This window comes from Apodemus sylvaticus, chromosome 3, assembly GCF_947179515.1.
Source record: "Apodemus sylvaticus chromosome 3, mApoSyl1.1, whole genome shotgun sequence".
Taxonomy (NCBI): domain Eukaryota; kingdom Metazoa; phylum Chordata; class Mammalia; order Rodentia; family Muridae; genus Apodemus; species Apodemus sylvaticus.
Genome location: NC_067474.1, coordinates 130,674,568 through 130,695,741, shown reverse-complemented (window position 1 = coordinate 130,695,741; position 21,174 = coordinate 130,674,568). Strand labels below are relative to the sequence as shown.

Here is a 21,174-nt window from a genome sequence, read left to right as displayed (position 1 = left end):
TAGGCAGATCTCTGAGTTCTGAGGCCAACCTGGTCTATAGAGTGAGTTCCACGACAGCCTGGGCTATACAGAGAAACCCTGTCTCAAAAACAGAAAACCTACACTTTTAAATATGTTTTGTTTTACAGACGCCCACTAGCATTCCAGCCTACTGCCACCCTAGCCTCACTACACTCTTTCTGTTCCTTGGCCTTACTCAAAACCACCTTCTTGCTGTTCAGGCTGCCATCAGAGAGCAGCAGGTAAGTGGGGCTCATCTGCCGCCATCTCCATCGGGGCTCTGGGCTCCACGGGGCGTCCCGGCGGGCGGGCAGGGGGCCGAGGGCCGAGTCTCAGCCTCTGTCTTGTCCCCGCAGCCTGCAGCCATGGCCCTGCGCTACCCCATGGCCGTGGGCCTCAACAAGGGCCACAAGGTGACGAAGAACGTCAGCAAGCCGAGACACAGCCGGCGCCGGGGTCGCCTCACCAAGCACACCAAGTTCGTGAGGGACATTATCAGGGAGGTGTGCGGCTTCGCGCCCTATGAGCGGCGCGCCTTGGAGTTGCTCAAGGTATCCAAAGACAAGCGCGCGCTCAAGTTCATCAAGAAGAGGGTGGGCACGCACATGCGGGCCAAGAGAAAACACGAGGAGCTGAGCAAGGTGCTGGCAGCCATGAAGAAGGCGGCGGCCAAGAAGGATTGATGACCCCTCCCCCAATAAAAGATCGTTCCTAAAACAAACAAAAAACCACCTTCTTAGTTTTCTCATTTGGTCAGACATTTGCAGGGAACGTAGCAGAAGGTATCAGCACCCCACTCAAATGCCTCAGCCTGGAACACAGCGTGCCTGCTGTGAGAACAGTGGATCGCTTGGGTCCTGAACACCCGCATCTCTTGGCCTGAGAGTTTCATTTGGCTATAGGAGGGCCCAACCCATGTGCCAGGCAGGCTGAAGCGGTAAGTAAGAACTGTGCTTGCCAGGAACTCTCCCCCACCACTGTGGGTGGAGCTGGTAGGAAAATATCCCAGCTTCCTGAACCCTGAGGGGGAACAGTTCTGAGTCTAGTCTGTACCTTCTATACATCTCTTTGAAGAGCCCCCATTGCACCCGCTCTGAATCCTCCTCACCGAGGAGACTTTATTGACAAACCTCTGCCCCATCTTCCTATTCTCTCACCACACTGCTTGGGATCCCCCTCTGATAAACACAGTCATCTGGAGTCTGCCAGGGAGCAAGTCTCACTGGGACAGAGTTCTGCCTGTGCAGTCTTAACAAAGTCTTCTCTGAGCCGGGCAGTGGTGGCACACACCTGTAATCCCAGCACTCTGGGAGGCAGAGGCAGGTGGATTTCTAAGTTCGAGGCTAGTCTGGTCTACAGAGTGAGTTCCAGGACAGCCAGGGCTACACAGAGAAACCCTGTCTCGAAAAACAAACAAACAAAAAAACAAAAAACAAAGTCTTCTCTGGCTGGCTTGATGCTCTGACCTCTGACCTCCCTTCACCCCAGCTTCTGGGAACCGTTTCTCATTCTGTTCGGGAGCCTGTCTAATTGCAGGCCTGACTAGCTTGCTTTGAGCAGCTCAGGAATGACACCCTGGTCTCCTGAGTCCTCTTGGCTTCTGGCACTCTAGACTGCTCAGTGCTGTCGCCCAACAGGCCGGGCTGTTCCAAGTCTTTCTTACAGTTCATACACTCATCCTTGACAACTCCCAACCAAAGGGAACTGAAGACCTTTTGGTTCAGACCTGTTTACAATTGCTAAAATAAAGACAAAAAGATTGTTACAAAGAACTGTTTTTTCCCCCTAGTTCAGACCTGGAATGAGCTAAGGAAGCAATCCAACAATTTGCAAGATTTAGTTCCTATGGGACTATGCTCAGCAGTTAATGATAGGTACTGCTCTTGCTGGGATCCCAGGACCCATATATAATATGAGGCCTACCACTGTCTAGTTCCAGGGGATATGTTTGTTTGTTTGTTCAAGATTTAGTCAGGTGTTGTGGTGCACACTCTTGATTCCAGCACTTGGGAGGCAGAGGCAGGCAGGCATATGAATGCAAGGCCACACTTGTCTACATAGTGAATTCCAGGCCAGGCTCACATAGTGAGACCATGTTTTTAAAAAAATTAGTTACTAATTCTAATTCTGATAAATCTCTCTCTCTCTCTCTCTCTCTCTCTCTCTCTCTCCATCCCCACCCCTTTTGTGGTGTTCGTTTGAAATAGAGTTTCCCTGTGTAGCCCTGGCTGTCCTGGAACTCACACTGAAGACCAGGCTGGCCTCAAACTCAGAAATCCATCTGCCTCTGCCTCCCACCTGGCATCAAAGGTATGAGCCACCACCACTGCCGCCTGGAAAGTTTTATCCAAGAATATTATGTCAGGTGCTCTGATTTGGAGCATGTAGATGAATGAGGTCATTGTTGAGACTGGTTCCAGGCCACCTTTTTCTTCCGATGCCAAATTCCATGGACACCGAAGCTACTTCTTATGAAATGCTGGGTGCAGTATTTGCGTAGACCGAGCACTTTGTTCTTATACTTAAATCATCTGCAGGATTCTTTCCCGAACTCAGAGATCTGCCTGCCTCTGCCTCCCAAGTGCTGGGATTAAAGGCGTGCACCACCACTGCCTGGCTCATCTCCAGGATTCTTATAGAAACTCTTAATGCTGTATCATCTATGCAATAAGGTCTTTCTTTTCTTTTCTTTCCTTTCTTGCTTTTTCTTTTCTTTTCTTTTCTTTTCTTTTCTTTTTTTTTTTTTTTTTTGAGACAGGGTTTCTCTGTGTAGCCCTGGCTGACCTGGAACTCACTCTGTAGACCAGGCTGGCCTCGAACTCAGAAATCCACCTGCCTCTGCCTCCCAAATGCTGGGATTAAAGGTGTGCGCCACCACTGACTGGCTAAGGTCTCTATTTTCAATAAAGATGCACATTTCCCCCAAATACTAGCATTGGACTTTTAATTTGGGGGCTTTTATTTATTTATTTAGCAAGCATTCTACTCTGCCTGCTGCTCTTGAACTTCTCCTTCCCCTTCCCTGGCACTTCAAGTGTGTGCGGCCCAGCACCCCTCTCCAGCATTCCCTCATACCACACCCCTCTAGCACACTCCCTGAGCCTCATCTCTCTGCTCCAGCGGCTGGATGCAGATACACAGGTATATGTAAGGATAGGTGAGTGTATTTTGGGAGAAGTCCGCGATGCTTCACCGCCAACTCACTGTTTCAGACTCACATGTCTGTGAGGAGGTATTTCCTGGCAAGTCTGACTGAGGAGGTTAGATTCTCACTGAATGTGGGCAGCACTTTCCATAGCTCAGGTAAGCACCAGTCATCACCTCTCTGACACAATGTAACTGCCTCACACCCTAACACTGGGTTTTCCTCCACTATAGACTATGTCCACTCTTCAACAGTGAGCCAAAATGGCGCCTTCTTTTCTTGACTGGCAGTGAAGGAAGCAGGTAATAGAGGACATCATGCAGGGGATACATGAGCCCTGAGCCCTCTCCTGCCTAAGGCAGGGTTTTCTTATCCAACTGCCGGCCTCAGAGGTTCCTCCTACTTTAGGTATCTAAAAGGAATAGTGCTGCTAGCGTCACCCTTTTTCTTCACAGGTAAAGGTGGGAGGCTCGTCCTCTCTGGGAAGATCTGGGAACAGGAGAAGAGCTCAGGTCTCATTTCCAGTCTTCCCCAGTCTTCCTGGCTCATCCTGGTTACATATACATGTACAAATACACATGTTCATGTATGTGTATTTGTAGAGACACGTATTCATATGTATGTGTGTGTTTGCTTGTGGGAACACATGTTCCTGTGTGTGTATATGTGTATTTGTGGGGACACTTCATCTGGGAAGTGAGAGATAACAATGTTCCCTTTCTGTTTCTTATCTATAAAACACTGGTCTGCTGGCTGGAGATGTAATTTAGATTACTATCTCCCAGAATCACGTCTAGCAGCACTGCACATAAACTATAGTATCAGAAAACACATGCTCAGCTGGGCGGTGGTGGCACACGCCTGTAATCCCAGCACTTGGGAGGCAGAAGCAGGCAGATTTCTAAGTTTGAGGCCAGCCTGGTCTACAGAGTGAGTTCCAGGACAGCCAGGGATATACAGAGAAACCCTGTGTCGGAAAAAAAAAAATCCAAAAAACCAAATTCAAAAAAAAAAAGAAAAAGAAGAAAGAAAGAAAGAAAGAAAGAAAGAAAGAAAGAAGGAAAGAAAGAAAGAAAAGAAAAAGAAAACATGGTCAATTCAGCTCTGCCACGTGCCAGCCACATATGACGTTGAACAAATCATTTACTCTCCCTAACTATTGGTTTTTGAGTGGAAAGTACAGGAGCCACCTACGAGGCTTTAGGAAGAACTAGATAGTGTTAAAACTCCATATAACTCTGTGAGGGCCACAGATAGGCTGATCTGTCCACAGCTATAGTCAAATGCCTGGCACATTCCCTCTATGGAATGCGTGGACAGATGGCCGAGAGACTATAGTCTCTGTCCAGGTAGATACATAGTAAAGTTGCTGGCTGATGACAAATGGTACTCTGACCTGAGAAAGTCAGAGAAAGAAACCATAGCTCCAAATGCAGAGACAGTAGTGGCACACTAACCTACTAACCTACTAACCTACTGTGCCTGGGCTACTGCATATGTACACCAGCCTCAACGGAGACTGTGCCCGGGGAGAGCCTCACTCAGATTGGTTGTGCCCACTGAGCAGTTTAATGCAGCACTTCTCAAACTTCAGTATGTCCCAAAGTCACCTGGTGATCTGGTCAAAAAGTGGATTCTCATCCAGCAGGTGGAGGCAGAGGGGGGCCTGACAAGCACCCAGGTGACCCCGAGGCTGCCCATGCCGCCACCTTCATCGGAGTGACCAGCAACTGATTAAGAGCCCGACGGTAAGTTTCACAGCCTTTGTGGACTTTAGTGTCTGCCTCGCAGGTCAGTGGTGCTCTCCCCGGGGAATAACAGCAATCACTATAACACTAATAGCATGGCCATGTTCCTATAAAACCATGCTTACAGAAGCAGGTGGAGTGGATTTGGCCTGTGGATCGTAATTTGTTGTCTCATCTAATGTGTTTAAAATCAGCATTGTGTGTGTGTGTGTGTTTGTGGGAACACATGTTCATGTATGTGTATGTGTGTGTATTTGTAGGGACACATATTCATATGTATGTGTGTGTGTTTGTTTGTGGGAACACTTGTTCCTGTGTGTGTATATGTGTATTTGTGGGGACACATTTGTGGGGGGGGGGACACAAATGTTTGTGGGGGGGACACATGTTTGTATGTATGTGTGTGTATGTGTGTGTGTGTATGTGTGTGTTATATGCATTGTGTATGTACCTGATGCTGGAAGAATTCAGAAGAATGGAGCTGGATCTCTTGGAATTGGAATTATGAACAGCTGTAAACTGCCACGGGGCAGGGGAGAGGGGTGGTGCTGGGGGCAAAGCCAGGCCCTCTGTAAGAACAGGTAATGTTCTTAACCTGGGAGCCATCTCTCCAGCCCCTCCACCATGGTTTTCATGCACTGCTTCCCACTGAATGGCTATGCTGGCTGGCCAATAAGCACCAGGGAAACTCTCTCCAGTACTGGGATTATAGGGGTGGCTCATCCAGGTTTAGATGTAGATTCCGAGGGTCTAGCTTGGGCTACGTCCTCAAGCCTGCAGAACAAGAGCTTCGCAAACTGAGCCATTTCCTCAGCCCTAGAGACTGCTATACGTCCTTCTTACAGTGGGTGCATGAACTTATTTATCTCCAGAGTTCTCAGGATCTATCTCCCTGCATCCACAATCTACGGGTCTGCAGGGGCAGCCCTGCCTGGTTCTCATGAGATAATGCAGTGGCTGGTCGAGGATGGCTGCACCCAAAGGACATGGCATTCTGTTATACAAACTGTTGTAGCTGGGCGGTGGTGGCGCACGCCTATAATCCCAGCACTCTGGGAGACAGAGGCAGGCAGATTTCTGAATTCAAGGCCAGCCTGGTCTACAGAGTGAGTTCCAGGACAGCCAGAGCTATACAGAAAAACCCTGTCTCGAAAAAACCAAATCCGAATAAACCAAAAACCAACCAAACAAACAAACAAACTGTTGTGCTCCAGGGATACCATCTACATACAAGACAAGATGACTGGCATTCGCCAGTGCACACAACTTGTCTGAACCAGGATGGGCTTTCATAGACCTTCCTCAGAATTCTAGAATTTAGTCTGGGAAGTTTCCTGCCTTGGTCCATCTCTCTCTCACAGCAATGGTTCTCAACCTTCCTAATGCTACAACCTTTTTAATACGCTCCTCATGTTCTGGTGATGCCCAAACAATAAGATTATTTTTTGTTGCCACTTCATAACTGTAATTTTGCTACTGTTATAAATCATAATGTAAATGGTTTTTGGATCAGAAGTTTGCCAAAGGGGTCCTGACAGGACACACAGGTTGAGAACCACTGTCTTAAATGGAGACAGTGGAAATATTTATTTGTTTGTTTATTTATTTATCTATTTATTTATTTTATTTATGTTTTTCAAGAGGTTTCTTTGTTCAGCCTTGGCTGTCCTGGAAGTCACTCTGTAGACCAGGCTGGCCTTGAACTTGTAAAGCGTCATCTGCCTCTGCCTCCTGAGAGCTGGGTTGGATGCCTGTGTTGATATCACCTGGTGATTTTTTTTGTTTGTTTGCTTTTTTGGTTTTTTTGGTTTTTTTGAGACAGGGTTTCTCTGTATAGCCCTGGCTGTCCTGGAACTCACTCTGTAAACTAGGCTGGCCTCAAACTCAGAAATCTTCCTGCCTCTGCCTCCCAGAGTGCTGGGATTACAGGCGTGCGCCACCATCACCCAGCTCTTTTTTAACTTTTACTTATGTGTGTACGTGTTTTGCCTACATGTGTCTGAGTACCACATGCATGCAGTGCCACAGAGATGAAGAAGGCATCATATCCCCTTGGGAGTTACAGACAGTTGTAAGCTGTCACATGAAAACTGAATCTAGGTCCTTTGGAGGAGCAATCAGTACTCTTAACCACTGAGCAATCTCTTCAGCCCCAGAATTTGGTAAGATTTTAAAAAAAAACAAACTGATATATAAATTACTGCAGGAGTGTGTATTTCTGTTTGAAACTGGGTCTGACAACCAAGTATTGAAGTTTCATAAGTATTGTTACAGCTGTATAATAATGCATGTAGTGATACATCATTTTGTCAGCCACATAGTAACTTCCAGATTCTTTGGTTAGGAGTCAGTGGCAGAGAAAATCACTTATCCCCTTGCACAGAAAGGGGCTTGTTAGGAAAGTATGAGCTGGGTCCCAGGGTCCTGAGATGGGCTGAAGACCATCTGGAAGCTGGTCTTCCAGAAATAACTCCCCACCCCTCACCATATAGCCAGGGTGCGGGGACAGCGGCATCAGAATGAGAGATCGCCAGATGAAGGAACCAGACAGAACCCTAGAGTCACTCACTCTGGAGCCACTGCCTTTGTCACATCTAATGAAGATGTCATTTCCTGCTTGTCCAGGTCTGGAATGCATCACCTTCTAGCCATCTGGAGCAGCGAGATAAACGCCCCAGGCTCCCCTTCCACTCCTCCCTGCTGAACTCAGCTTAACTCCAGCCCAGCGTGATTGCATTTGCTTAATGGAAACTAAGTCCCACTCAGAACACTGGCAGCAAAGAAATCTGGGAAGTGAAGCTTTAAACTTTTCTGACTGCATTCCAGGAAGATGCATGATGGGATGACCAGAACAGATATCTATCTAGTGGGTGTTCCATAGGATAAGCCACACCCCTAAAAGACCACACAGTTGTAAACAAGCAAGGTGGCAGTAGCAGCACACCTTTGATCCCAGCACTCAGGGGGTAGGGGCAGGTGGCTCTCTTGAGTTCCAGACCAGTCTAGACTACAGACTGAGCTCCAGAACACCCAGGGCTACACAGAGAAACTCCATCTTGGGTGGAAAACACACAGAATTGTAAACCGAAAAATATATTTTTGTGAAGAAACCGTAAACAAGAGCAAACAGTAGCACAGTAGATCCTTGCACTTACTGGATTGATGCTGCAGTGTTCAGACTTCCCCTTCTGCCAAATAGTTATGCCACTCAAAGCTACTCAAGCAACTGGAATAACATTTAACTTCTCAATGGGTATAATGAGCAGGCAGATTTGTTCACTCATTCATTTACCTAACAAAGACTTTTTGGACACCTGCTCTGTGTGTGTGTGTGTGTGTGTGTGTGTGTGTATGGGATCCAACAAAGAAACACAGATGTTGCCTTTTATAAGGTCAAGACTGAGGAAACTCCTCTCTGCCTTCAATGAGGCTGAAAGGAGCCTGCCATTCCAGTGACAAGGTAGAGAAAGATAACCCTTAGTTGGCCCAGGAGTTCAAGGTCATCCTCAGCTTGTGATTTCGAGACCAGTCTGGGCTCTGTGAGACCCTGTTGCAAATAAACAAGCCAAACAAAGCAAAAGGTGTGGGCTGAAGAGGAACACTTCCTTTGGGAGCTGCATCCAGGCAGCTGATTAGGGATGCTTTATGTGCCTCCAATACTCAGGATTCACAAAAATACTCTAGTATGCTTGAAGAAAAGCTATCTCTTCAGCCAAAGGTGTCCTAAATTATAATGTTTTCAACTTTATGCAAATTTGGTCACAAAATATAACTTGAGCTGAGGAGGCGGGTCAGCAGGTAGGGGTGCTTGCCACAAAGACAGATGAACTGATAGATTTCTGGAGCCTGAAAGGTAGAAAAGGTGGCTCCGCCCCTGCAAGCTGTTCTCTTGCAGTAACATGTGCACTGCAGCATGCATGCATGCATGCAAGCATGCAGGCACACACACACACACACACACACACACACTAAATAATTAAGAATGTAATAAAATGTTTTTTAATTGGGGCCATGCAGATCTGCCTCAGTAGTACAGCGCACATCTGGCGTGTGTAGGAGGTTCCAGGTTCTATCCTTCACACCACAAAGGAACTTTTTAATCTAGGAAGGGGCCTACAAAATCACGACACTACCCTAGTCTTATCAGGAAGAGTGCTTTCTACACAGTCATGGAAACTGTGATCAAAAGGGCTCAGGTAATGACCATGATTTACCTTTCTGAGGAGGAAGTTTAACATTAATGTGGCCTCCAAAGTTAGAAGACGGGGTGCTGTAAGGACAAGATTCCTAGTTATCCATGATGTCATCTTTGCTTTTGATGAAATCCAGCCACCAAAGTAAAATCCTAACCACCAAGGTAAAAAGGTCAGGAGGTGGGGCCTTTGAGGAGGAGAGGTGAAGGGTAAAACTTTCATCAATGGGATTAGCGCTTTTACAAAAAGGCCCAGGCTGCTCTCCAGCCCCCCTTATGCCATATGAAATCCTATCAAGTAGATGGTCAGCAGAAGCATGACATCACCGACATGGAATCTTCAAGTGCTTTGATCTCAAACTCAGAACCGAAAGAAGAGTGTTCCCTCTGTCCGGTCTGTGACATTCTGTTAAAGCAACTGGACGTGCCCAAGACAACCCTATGAAGTTCACTGGGAAAGACCACGGCATAGCCTCATTCCTACACTAATACCTGCAAGAAGAATGAGAAAAATATGAAAGGCTTGTACTAACCAGCAGGCTGGACGAGAAGGAAGGGAGACAACTACATCTTCTCTACAGGTCTTCCTCAGAGACGTGGGAATAGGAGCGGAAGGCGAATGTGGCCCTGAGCATATAGTTTCCTATTCCAGCTCTGCTGGAAGACTGGGTCAGTCAGGGTTCCTGCTGTGGAGAGGCCTCTTGCTGCTGGAAGAGACACTGCTACACTAAGGAACCAACTCAGAGTGGGGGGAGCATGCAAGAGGGTCCCAGGTGTTGGAGTTCCCGTTGTATATAAGTAATACAATATTTGCTCTCTCTTTTTCTCTCTCTCTCTCCCCCTCCCTCCCTTCCTCCTTCCCTCCCTCCCCCTCTCTGTTGACTTTTGAGATAGGGTCTCTCTATGTAGCCCTGGCTGTCCCTGTCCTCAAACTCACTCTCTAGGCCAGGCTGGCCTTGAACTCACAGAGATCCACCTGTCTCTGCCTCCCAAGTGCTAGGATTAAAGGGGTGAGCTACCATGTCCAGTTTCCTTAGACTCTCTTAAAGCACTCTATGCACAGTGTTACAGCTAGGGCTGTCTTTACTGTCATCAGACTGAAATGCTGAGGACACATTTCAAGGGATCCAAGCAGGAGAATGTCTTGGTTCAAGGATTTAGAGGGTCCGTGTTCTGTCCCTGGTGCGGGTTCCCTTTTCACTAAGTCATCATGAGCAAATATGTCCCTGTCACTGAGTTTTCCTGCTGCTTCCATGGCTGAGGCCAGACTCTCCAGGCCCCAACAGCATCTTAACAAAATCTCTGCTGGTTGTAGCTGTATTCTTGTGCCTCGAAATCAGGATGAATTACTGTCTCTTGTTTCACCCTTGTCCTCTTGCATGGCTGCTGCTCAAAGAAATTAATCAAGTTTATTAAGCATGACCTCACTTGTGAGCCCTGCTCCTGGTCTGCTGAGCTGTACCTGCCTCAGTCTCAGTCAGCGCTCTGGTGGGGGCGGGGAAGCCAGCCGGGTGGCCACATCTTTTGTTGTTTGCAGAGAAGGAGCACCGGGCTGGATCGGACAAAGGCAGGGTGCTCCTCTATAGAAAGTACAGGGTCCTTTGTTGCCATGGCTGTGGAAAAAATAGGAACAAAAAGGATAAATGTTGCATCCAAATACACTAATAATTAACACTCAGCACCGTGGATATAAAAAGCACTTAAGGCTAAATTACAATGAGCATAATAGCTATTCATTATTCAGCCCTGCTCCATATGGCATCCTGGCTTAGTAGACTGTGCTTGGGAACTAACTGGAGCCCGGCTGCCCAGGTCCAAAACCATCCCACCATTCGACAGCTCTGAGACTGTGGTGGGTAAGTTACTACAGCTCTCCAGCCTCAGCCTGAGCGTCTGCAGAGCTCAGACAATGAAAGCACATGACACACAGGGCCACATGAGCGCGCACTATGTTTACAACACAACTTAAGCCTGGTTGGCCAAGCAATAACTGCTCAGTAAATGTTTATGGCATTAAATACATAGCTCAGCCAATTCAGACCTCAAAACCAATTTGTGACATAAACATGTTATCTCTATCAGTTGAGGAAATTAATATTTAGGGGTTAAATGACTTTCTCAAGGTCGTTGTCTTAAGGTTTCTATTGTTGTGATAAAACACCAGGACTAAAAGCATCCTGGAAGAAAAGGGTTCATTTGGCTTACACTTCCACATCCTTGTCTATCATCAAAGGACATCAGGGCGAGGAAGGTGGATCTCTGTGAGTTCAAGGCCAGTCTGCTCTACACAGTAAGTTTCAGGATAGCCAGGGCTACAGAGAGACACCCTGTCTTAATTAAAAATGTTCGAGGGGCTGGCTGGGTGGTGGTGGTGACGCACACCTTTAATCCCAGCACTTGGGAGGCAGAGGTAGGTGGATTTCTGAGTTCAAGGCCAGCCTGGTCTACAGAGTGAGTTCCAGGACAGCCAGGGATATACAGAGAAACCCTGTCTCGAGAAGAAAAAAAAAAAAAAACTGTTTGAGGGGTGTTTGAATTTTGTTTTGTAACATGAAAAGATACAAAATTTGGCTTATTATATATCCCAGGGAATAGATGTGTGACTGTTGCACCTACTGTGTGACCACTATCCAAGTCAGAACTCAAATCTATACACAACCAGTTCTTGTTTAATACTGAATTTGTAGCTAAAGCTCAACTTAACAGAAACCATTGAGCTGGCTCAGTGCATGAAGTGCTTTCTGTGCAAGGCTGATGACCTAAGTTCAATCCCCAGAACCCATGGTGGAAGGAGAGAACTGACTCCCCAAGGGTTTTCTCCAACCTACACTTGCACGCGCGCGCGCGCACACACACACACACACACACACACATGCATGTGCAAACTATATACATACTAACAACAACAACAAGAACAACAATAATAAAGTACAACTTTTGAATGAATAGATAAATTGTACAATGTATCTGGGAAGAAGAGGAGGTTGGCCATGCCCTTGTTGTGGCCATTTAATGAACTCAAACTCTAGGTGAGGTGTTATATGAGTATGAACCATGACATAAACACAATGTTCTTGATTTATCTGGGATTGTTTCAGTTTGTTTCTTTTTTTAAAGATTTGTTTACTTATTTAATGTATATGAGTACACTGTAGCTGTACAGATGGTTGTGAGCCTTCATGTGGTTGCTGGGGATGAGTTTAGGACCTCTGCTCGCTCCAGTCAACCTTGCCCACTTAGTCCCTGCTTGCTCCAGCCCAAATATTTATTTATTTATTATTTGTAAGTACACTGTAGCTATTCTCAGACACCCCAGAAGAGGGCATCAAATTGCATTATGGATGGTTGTGAGCCACCATGTGGTTGCTGGGATTTGAACTCAGGACCTTCAGGAGAACAGTCTTACCCAATGAGCCATCTCACCAGCCCCCTCAGTTTCTTTTGAAACAGGGTTTGCTATGTAGCCCTGGTTAGCCATAACTCATTATGTAGACCAGACTGGCCTCAAATTCACAGAGATCTTCCTGCCTCTGCCTCCCCAGTGCTGAGATTAAAGGCGTGACTCTTGGCTTGGTGCCCATGCCTGTAATCCTAGCAACTGAGAAGCTGGGACAACATTGTTAGCTGAGAGTTCCCAGTCAGCCCCTGAGTCAGACTATCCTGTAAAAGAGTAGTCATTGTGTGACTGCTATTCTATCTCCTTTGTTTTTGTTTGTTTGCTTGTTTGCTTGCTTTTTCTGAGACAGGGTTTCTCTGTGTAGCCCTGACTGTTCTGGAACTCACTCTGTAGACCAGGCTGGCCTCGAACCCAGAAATCCACCTGCTTCTGCCTCCCAAGTGCTGGGATTAAAGGCATACGCCACCACTGCCCAGCTTGTATCCTTGGGAAAAAAAAAAAAGCGTGGATCACCACTGGGGAATCACCATCCACGCTCCTTCTTAGGTTTAGCATTCAGTTTTCTTTGAAGTGTCTAAAATTCAGCCCTGGAGAATCTGGGATGATTAATTACCACCCTATTAAAGCAGCCTTTCTAGGGATGAGGGAAATTTCAAACCTCGAAGAAGAATTTGGGTTGTACATCAACCCTCCCAGCTTGCTGAGTGGGTAGACCAGCCCTGCACCTGTCCTAGAAACCAGGGCAAGAGCCGGTTAAAATGAGGCCAATGGTGACACCTAGAGGTCATCTGAAAAACTGCAACTCTGGAAAAACCTATTTGGCCTTTAAGGGTTTTATTTAGTTTGGTTCATTCATAAATATTTACTACCTCTCAATACACGCTAGCTCATATGCTAGACACTAGGCAAAAGTCCCAAGGATCTGAGAAGACATTTCATTCAAGTGGGATTTATGCCAAGGTCTACTGATTGAGAAAATGTTTACCAGGTCAGTCCAAGGGAAAACATTCAGGCAGCAAAGACAAGAGTTCGGCTGGTAAGAGCATAAAACCTCCCAGGATGTAATTATATTATGTGGGATGAGAATATTGACAACAAACACCAAGCAGGAGCCGGCCAGTGAGACGGCTCAGTAGGTGGGGGCTGCTGCCAAGCCTGAGGATCTGAGTTCGATTCCCCGGGATCCACATGATGAAAGGAGAGGACAAGCTCCCGAGCTAGTCCGCTGACCTCACACATGCAACAAGTCAAGAACAGACCCGAAAGCTATACACACTACACACTACACACGCAGAGTAAATAAATTTAAGTTAAAGGTTGGTGGAGCTGGCTCATTATCATAACGACAGGAGAGGGAAATCGATTTTAAAAACAAACAAACAAACAGGCAGGCGAGTTCCCCAGGGCCTAATTTGTCACAGGATTAGTTCTGTCCTGAGCCTAAGAACAGTCAGAACTTACAGAAGCATTTCAAGCTGGGCAGGAAACTAGACCTCACCTCTCAGCTCTTACCCAGGGCAAACTCAAGTCCAGGAAGGCAATTAAAAGGTTATTGTATTGCCCCCCCCTTGTATTGCCCCCCCCCCCCGTAGAATACTGGAGACGGAAGAGGAAAGATCTGAGGGCTTCAGAGGCATTACAGAACCAGGACTGGGAGGACAAGGATGAGCCTCAAGGTGAGGACTGAGGAGTTAGGAGGAGATCTGGCACATGCAGGTCTCTGGCTAGGGCAGCTGCAGAGAAAAGTACAGTGTTGGGTATTGCAGAGAGCCTTATTGAGGTACCTTGCCACCTGACAGGAACTTTATCGATCAATGTAAAGTTCCTCTCCCAGCCTTTGAGTGGGAACTCCTGTGTCAGCCATAATCCCCTCCACCTAGAGCGGAGGGCTCAGACAAAGGTGAAGTCTACTGTTCTTCAAGAGCCTGCAGTTTCCTGAGAAATACTAGCCACCTGTAGAGCAACTGAAGTGATTCTGCTGAGAAGCTTCCAGACTTTCCCCCCTGCCTATATTTATTGGGAGTTCTTCATTAAACTTTGAGACCTTGAACAGCAGGTGTTATCTTGGTCTCCATCTCTTTTTTGCCGCCTTCCCGTACATCCCCGGCTTCTCTTCCAGGCAACCTGGTCGATGTAACTGCGGGCAGTTACAGGGTATGGTGGATTTGAAGGATATCCAAGTCAGAAGAGCAAAGAAGCAGTTAAATAATGTTTGCAAGAGAGACATCTGTAGGAGGACTGTAAGCAGCTAGGATGTTTAAGAACAGACAAAGGGGTTGGGCATGCCGTGCACCTCAGCACTTGGGTGGTAGAGGCAGGAGGATCCGGAGTTCAGGCTCATCCTCAGTTATGCCGTTAGCTTAAGACCAACTGATGCTACGTGAGACCCTGCCTCTATAAAAGATGACACACAAGAGCTGGCAGAGGAGAGGCAGCAGGGCCTGTGGGGAAGTGGGCAGGGCATCATGGAAACTGGGGAAAGAGAAGGAGAGGATGGTCAACTACATCAAACCTTTCCACGGCAGTAAGGGCTGAAAATCCAGTACTGGACAACATAAAATTCATTGAAGACTTCGGAGCCTTATAAGGCAGAGTTGTGGGGGGTGGGGAGCTAAATGCTGACAATTAGAGTAAATTTACCCAAGCAATTTAAAGTACGTATCTTCCAGTATGGATAAGTACTACTTGTTTGTTTGTGTATTTATTTATTTATTATTTTGTGGTACTGAAGAGAGAACTGCACGCTATTCAGCGAGTCCCTGGAAGTTGTCCTTCGTTTTCCCCCGGCCTGTGACACACACGTGCCCACACACACATACTTGTAGAGCTGTATTTTGTGCCCGGCACCTATGATTCTAGTGTTGGAAGGCTGAGCTAGGAAGGCTGCTAGGAAGTTGAGGCCAGCCAGGGCTACAGAGCTAGACCCTGTTTCAAAGAAACAATAAAAACGGGATAGCCGAAACCTAAGACCCCAACTCCCCATTTCCCTTCTGGATTCGTCTGTGTCATGATCAGAACAACTCCAGAACAGAGCTCATATAAGCGGAATTGTACATACAGTATTTGACTTTCTGCTTCCGTTTTGCTGTTTGGGGTGTTAATCAGGGCCTTACATGCTAAGGAGGCAGCCCTTTACCCACAGCCCGCCTTCCTTTCCCTCCCTCCTGCCTGGCTCCTTTCACTGAGGGGCCTGTTCTACGACTAAATGAAGAAATTGGGGATGCCTCTCCCCTGGCTTGAATATTCTTACTCCCACCTAACTATACACTTTAAATTGGGCGGGGCGGCGGTGGCCCGCACCGCCTCTAATCCCAGGAGACAGGCAGACGGGTTTCTGATTTTAAGGCTAGCCTGGTCTACAACCCAACCGGGCTACACAAAGAAACCCTGTCTCGAGAAACAAAACAAAAAACCAGTTAAGTTGGGGCTGGGGATGCAGCTCAGTTTGTGGCGCTTGCCTTGCAGCACGCGGTCTTAGCAAGTTCCATCCCCAGCATTTCATAAGCAAGCGCGGCGCTCACACATAATCCCAGCACTCTGGAGGCAGGAGGATCTTCAGTAACGGTGACCTCAGTTACAAAACGCATTTGAGACTAGTCTGCGCTACATGAGACTTTGTACGTTTTGTTGCTGTTTTAATTCGTTAGTAAATCTCTATAGTCTTTGTATATGCACAGCTTGAAAAAACTAAGGTCACCTTCTCTGAGGTTTTTCTGGGCCAACTCTCGGCGCCAAGCTTGGAGAAAGGGGGCGGATCCAAAACTGCGGTAGCTCCCGGAGCCGCTTCCGGCGGAAGGGAAAGGTGAAAGAGTACGGAGAAGACCGGGAGGGCTTCAGAGAGGCTGATCTTTAAAGCAGCGAGCTGCTGGCTGGACCGGGGCGGGGGCGGGGGCCGGAGCCGGTCGTCCGAGGCTGTGGGTCCCTGAGCAGAGTACCGGGAGCTAGAGCCCGGCAGAACTAGCGAGCCGAGCGAGCTACTGCTGTCCGCTGGGTTCAGCGTGGAGACCTGCAGCCTAGGCGCTGTTCTACGACTTGGCCTCAGTTTGCACAACCCAAGCTCACCTGACCTGACCTAGCTGATTTACAAGGCCGGAAGCTCCCGCAGGGCCACGACCTTGCTCCCTTGGGTTCCCCCCCCCCCCAGTGGCTTCCTCCGTTTTGTTTCAGTCTTGGCGACCCCAACACAAGTAGCCTAAGCAGGAGAGCAGTCAGCTCCATAATCCTTGGGGTCTCCTTCCCAAGCAAGTGGGGTGCTAAGGGCCAGGGGCCTTGTTTAAACTCACAGTTTTCGTAATTGGAGCCCTTGAAAGCAAACTTCTGAGGCTGGGTCAAAGGCTTGGAGGGTGTAGATTATGGAGCCCTGACTATAAAAACTCAAGCAAGCACACACACACACACACACACAGGGTTTCTCTGTGTAGTCCTGGCTGTCCTGGAACTTACTCTGTAGATGACCAAACTGACCTCGATCTCAGAAATCCGCCTGCCTCTGCCTCCCAAGTGCTGGGATTACAGGCACACAGCCATATTTCCAGGTCCTCAGAATCCACTAAAACCAGGGCCTTCGTAAGTGCTCTGGGAGTGGTCCTACTATGTGCTGCCACCGAGGCTACAGTCTTTTTGTGACCCTCATGTCTGACCTAAGCCCACTAATAGCCAGGTCAAAGTCACCTCGGTCCAGGCCCTATACCGTCAGACCCAGGTTCACGGGTTAAAGCCTTATCCTCTTGCTAGGTTGCGATTCCTATATGCCTGAGAAAAAAAAAAGAACACACTCTAGGGTCTGGTAATAGGGGCATTTCCTTTCGGTAGGAGGAAGGTGAGACCACTGGCATTTCTTTGTCTAGTCTTTCATTTTATCTGTAGCTGTTTAAGGCTCCAGCATGAGACCATCGTTAACTATCATCCTCAATAAGAAGTATTTAGTGAAGACTGAACTGGGATTATACAGATTCACAGCAAGGTTGCATTATTCAAGAAAACAGGCCAGGCAGTGGTGGCACACACCTTTAATCCCAGCACTTGGGAGGCAGAGGCAGGTGGATTTCTGAGATCGAGGCCGGCCTGCTCTACAGAGTGAGTTCCAGGACAGCCAGGGCTACATAGAAAAACCCAAACCCTGGCTGGGGTGGGGCGTGGGGGGGGGACAAACAAACAAAAAAAAAGAAAACAGTAAGGCTGGGCAGTAGCTAGGACACGCCCTGCCCTAAGGCAGTCCCCGTTTTCCACAAAGCTTTAAGCTTAGCAGTCTGAAGTTGAGGTCTGTGGGGTATGGGAGAAGACAGGACCTGGGGCTAGAAGGTAAGTCAGTATTCCCTAACCTTACAAGTTCTGAGTTCAATCCCTGTGGGGAGGGGGTGGTAGAGCTGCAGGCAATCAGGTGTTAGCTCTACCCAAGACTCCGGGGACAGAGTCAGAGCTGCTCCTTGACTCCCCAAAGACGGCACACTTTACCCTGTGGGAAGTAACACTGACATTGTGTAATGAAAATAAAACAATAGCTACAGCTACTATTGATTGGACACTTACAGTGTCTCAACCTCAGCAATCTGGGTTAGAGGTGACGTGTAATTAGACAGGCTTGCCTAGCCTGTTCCAAGACCCTAGATGTTGATCCCTAGCCTTGGGGTGAAGGAAGTCTCATTTTTGTAGATAAGGAATCTTTGAGAAATTATCCAACATGACCAAAGTCCTCTGAGTACATGTTAGTTTTCTCACCCAGGTCTGCTTAGCTCTGGAATCCATGTTCTGATCACTCAGAGGAAGAGGTCCTGAGCACCAGGCCCCCTATGGTAGCCTTCTCTCACTGCCTGACAAAGGAATGTCTGGGCATGGTGACCTCCCCAAAAGTCTTCTCAGCACAACTGTTCTGAGTCTGGCTTACATCTTCTCTCAGGTTTTGTCCTTTCAATGTGCTTTAACCTTAACTTCAAGGACCTTGCAGCTCAAGTCCTACAAGACTTCCGGTTTCCCAGTTCTAGTGATCTCGGGAATCTTGAGTTCCCCTGGCTGGTATTTGAGGAAGGCCTGAGCTGTTCTTGGAGGCCTGTTAAGGCGTTTTGTTCCTTATAGGAACAAAAAACAAAACAAAACAAAACAAAACAAAAACAAAAACAAAAAACAAAAAACGGCATTTTAGCAGTTTTCTAACCCTTCCAAATCTCACTTAGATTTAGAAGTAGAATTGAAGAGTCAGGTGAAGTGGAAATTGCCAGACGGAGAATCAATTGATCTTCTATCGATTTTTCCACCCCGTTTGGGGATTGAAAATATGTAACTGAAAATATTTTAACTTTTTAAAAAATTAGTAAACCGTTAACAGAGCCGGGACTTGAACGCAAACTCCTGAATTGTAAAGAAAAGACACCAGGCCAAGAAAATTCCGTTTGCAGAGAAAGGGTTGGGGCTCCTCCTCCACCAGGGCAGTCCTTAGCTCTGAGGTCGCGGGAAGAGAGCGCCTGGCACAGAATGAAGGTGGCTATTGTGACTTCCCGGCCCCCGGAAGGGGTGGCTCGTTGCCCAAGGGTGTGACCTGGTCCAAGGCCCTGGGAAGGAACTGCCCTTCGTCCCGCAGTACTCCAGCAGACAGGTTCTGGGGGTGAGGGCGTGTCAAAGGCGCAGTCTCAGGCTCCACCCCTATCTCCTAATTCCGCCCAGCACAGCGTCCGCGTGCTTCTCATACAATTTACTCTGCAGAGCTTGTGGTCCTCAGCCGGCTTCTGGTTGAGGTGGCGCTGCAGAGTGGATCAGTCCCACAAAGTTTGACTTCCTGACCTCTGCCCAGAAAAGACCAAGGAACGCACTCTTCAGATAGACCAGGACTCCGCCGACTTCCAATAATTAGTCTTGGACCAAGATCTTGGAGTTTTAAACAAGTGAGCGGCCCCAGAAGAACAGATCCGGGTTGCCGGCGATTGCGCTCGCCATGGCTGCGCCCGCCCGCCGTCTGTGTCACATCGCCTTCCATGTGCCAACTGGGCAGCCCCTAGCGAGGGACCTACGCCGCCTCTTCGGCTTCCAGCCCCTGGCGGTGCGGGAAGAAGGCGGCTGGAGACAGATGGCCCTGCGCAGCGGGGACGCCGTCTTTCTAGTGAATGAGGGTACCGGGCCGCGGGAGCCACTGTACGGCCTGGACCCGCATCATTCGGTGCCCAGCGCCACGAACCTGTGCTTCGACGTGGAGGATGTGGACGGCGCCGCCCGCGCGCTGGCGGCTCGCGGCTGCATCATGCCGGTACCACCCACTAGGGTGAGAGATGCACAGGGCACAGCCGCCTACACAGTGGTCAGCTCTCCGGCTGGTAATCTAAGCCTTACGTTGCTGCAGCGTGCAGGCTATCGCGGCTCCTTCCTGCCCGGGTTCAGACCTCTGCCTGGCACACCTGGCCCCGGCTGGATCAGCCACGTAGACCACTTGACCTTGGCCTGCACCTCCGGCAGCTCCCCTACACTCATGCGCTGGTTCCACGACTGCCTAGGGTTTCATCACTTGCCGCTGAGCCCAGGTGAGGATCCGGAGCGGGGCCTCAAGGTGGCTGCAGGGTCTGGGCGAGGGGGGCTACGGCTTACTGCCTTGCAGACTCCGTCGAATTGTACTGTCCCCACCCTCGTGCTGGCAGAGTCCCTTCCTGGACTCACCAGCAAACAGGACCAGGTAGAGCAGTTTCTAACCCGACACGGGGGGCCAGGCCTACAGCACGTAGGACTGTACACTCCTAACATCATAGATGCTTCTGAAGGAATGGCAAAGGCGGGAGGCCGGCTCCTGACTCCTCCTGAAGCTTATTACCAGCAGCCTGGCAAAGAGGAACAAATCTTATCAGCAGGGCACAAGCCTAGCCTTCTAGAACGGCAGGGAATCCTACTAGATGGTGATAAAGACAAGTTTTTGCTTCAGGTCTTCACCAAGTCCCTCTTCGCTGAGGATACTTTCTTCCTGGAGCTGATTCAGAGACAGGGGGCCACAGGCTTTGGCCAGAACAACATCCGTGCACTGTGGCAGTCGGTGCAAGAGGAAGCCGCCAGGGCCCAGGGAGCCTAACGCTGGCTGGAACTGGAGTTGCTCTTGTCCTTGGTGCTCTGAGGCGGCCAGCACAGGCCTGCTGGAACGGACCACACCTCCACAGAACTAATTACACCCGGATAGAAAGACTGTCATCCCTCAGGGCCAGCCAGGTGTGATCTTCATCCCAACAGTACCTGAGATGGGATTTAAAATTGCAAGAACCCCTAAACCGTCTAACGCCTCTAGGTAATAAAGGACACAATCACACTCCTAAGCCTGTGTCTTCCTGCGTTTCCCTCCCACACACTTCAAGTTTTGTGACTTTTAGTCTTTTTACTTTCTAAAGTTTCATTACACATGTAATGTACCCTGAACGATTCTGTTTTGAAGAAGGAATTTGAAGAACAAATCTTCCTTTATGGTGACCTCCCTAGGGAGCACCCATGGCAGGTGCAGAGTAATAGGCCAGCATTAGCCCAACCAGCTGCGTACGCTGAGCCAGAGGAAGTCAGGACTAAGCTGACTTTACCATCTTCTGAGTCTCTCAAACTTAAGTGAAGAGGCTAGAAAAAGCACAGAAAGTTCTCCAAAGGGGCTGGAGAGGTGGCTCAGTGGTTAAGAGCACTGACTATTCCTTCAGAGGTCCTGAGTTCAATTCCCAGCAACCACATGGTGGCTCACAACCAT

At 48.4% G+C, this 21,174-nt stretch overlaps 2 protein-coding genes across 2 annotated transcripts; both read left to right on the top strand.

Annotated features, from left to right (window-relative positions):
- The first annotated feature begins 358 nt into the window (after positions 1–358).
- LOC127680055 (60S ribosomal protein L36-like) lies at positions 359–683 on the top strand. Its single transcript, XM_052175633.1, has one exon. It carries the CDS (start codon positions 366–368, stop codon positions 681–683), a length of 318 nt encoding a protein of 105 aa, XP_052031593.1. The 5' UTR covers positions 359–365.
- Positions 684–19,120: 18,437 nt separating this feature from the next.
- On the top strand, positions 19,121–20,761 carry Hpdl (4-hydroxyphenylpyruvate dioxygenase like). Its single transcript, XM_052175632.1, has one exon. It carries the CDS (start codon positions 19,408–19,410, stop codon positions 20,521–20,523), a length of 1,116 nt encoding a protein of 371 aa, XP_052031592.1. The 5' UTR covers positions 19,121–19,407; the 3' UTR covers positions 20,524–20,761.
- Positions 20,762–21,174: the final 413 nt, after the last annotated feature.

Coding starts and splice junctions, on each gene's coding strand:
- LOC127680055 (XM_052175633.1), top strand. CDS start 366: ATGGCCCTGCGCTACCCCATGGCCGTGGGCCTCAACAAGGGCCACAAG.
- Hpdl (XM_052175632.1), top strand. CDS start 19,408: ATGGCTGCGCCCGCCCGCCGTCTGTGTCACATCGCCTTCCATGTGCCA.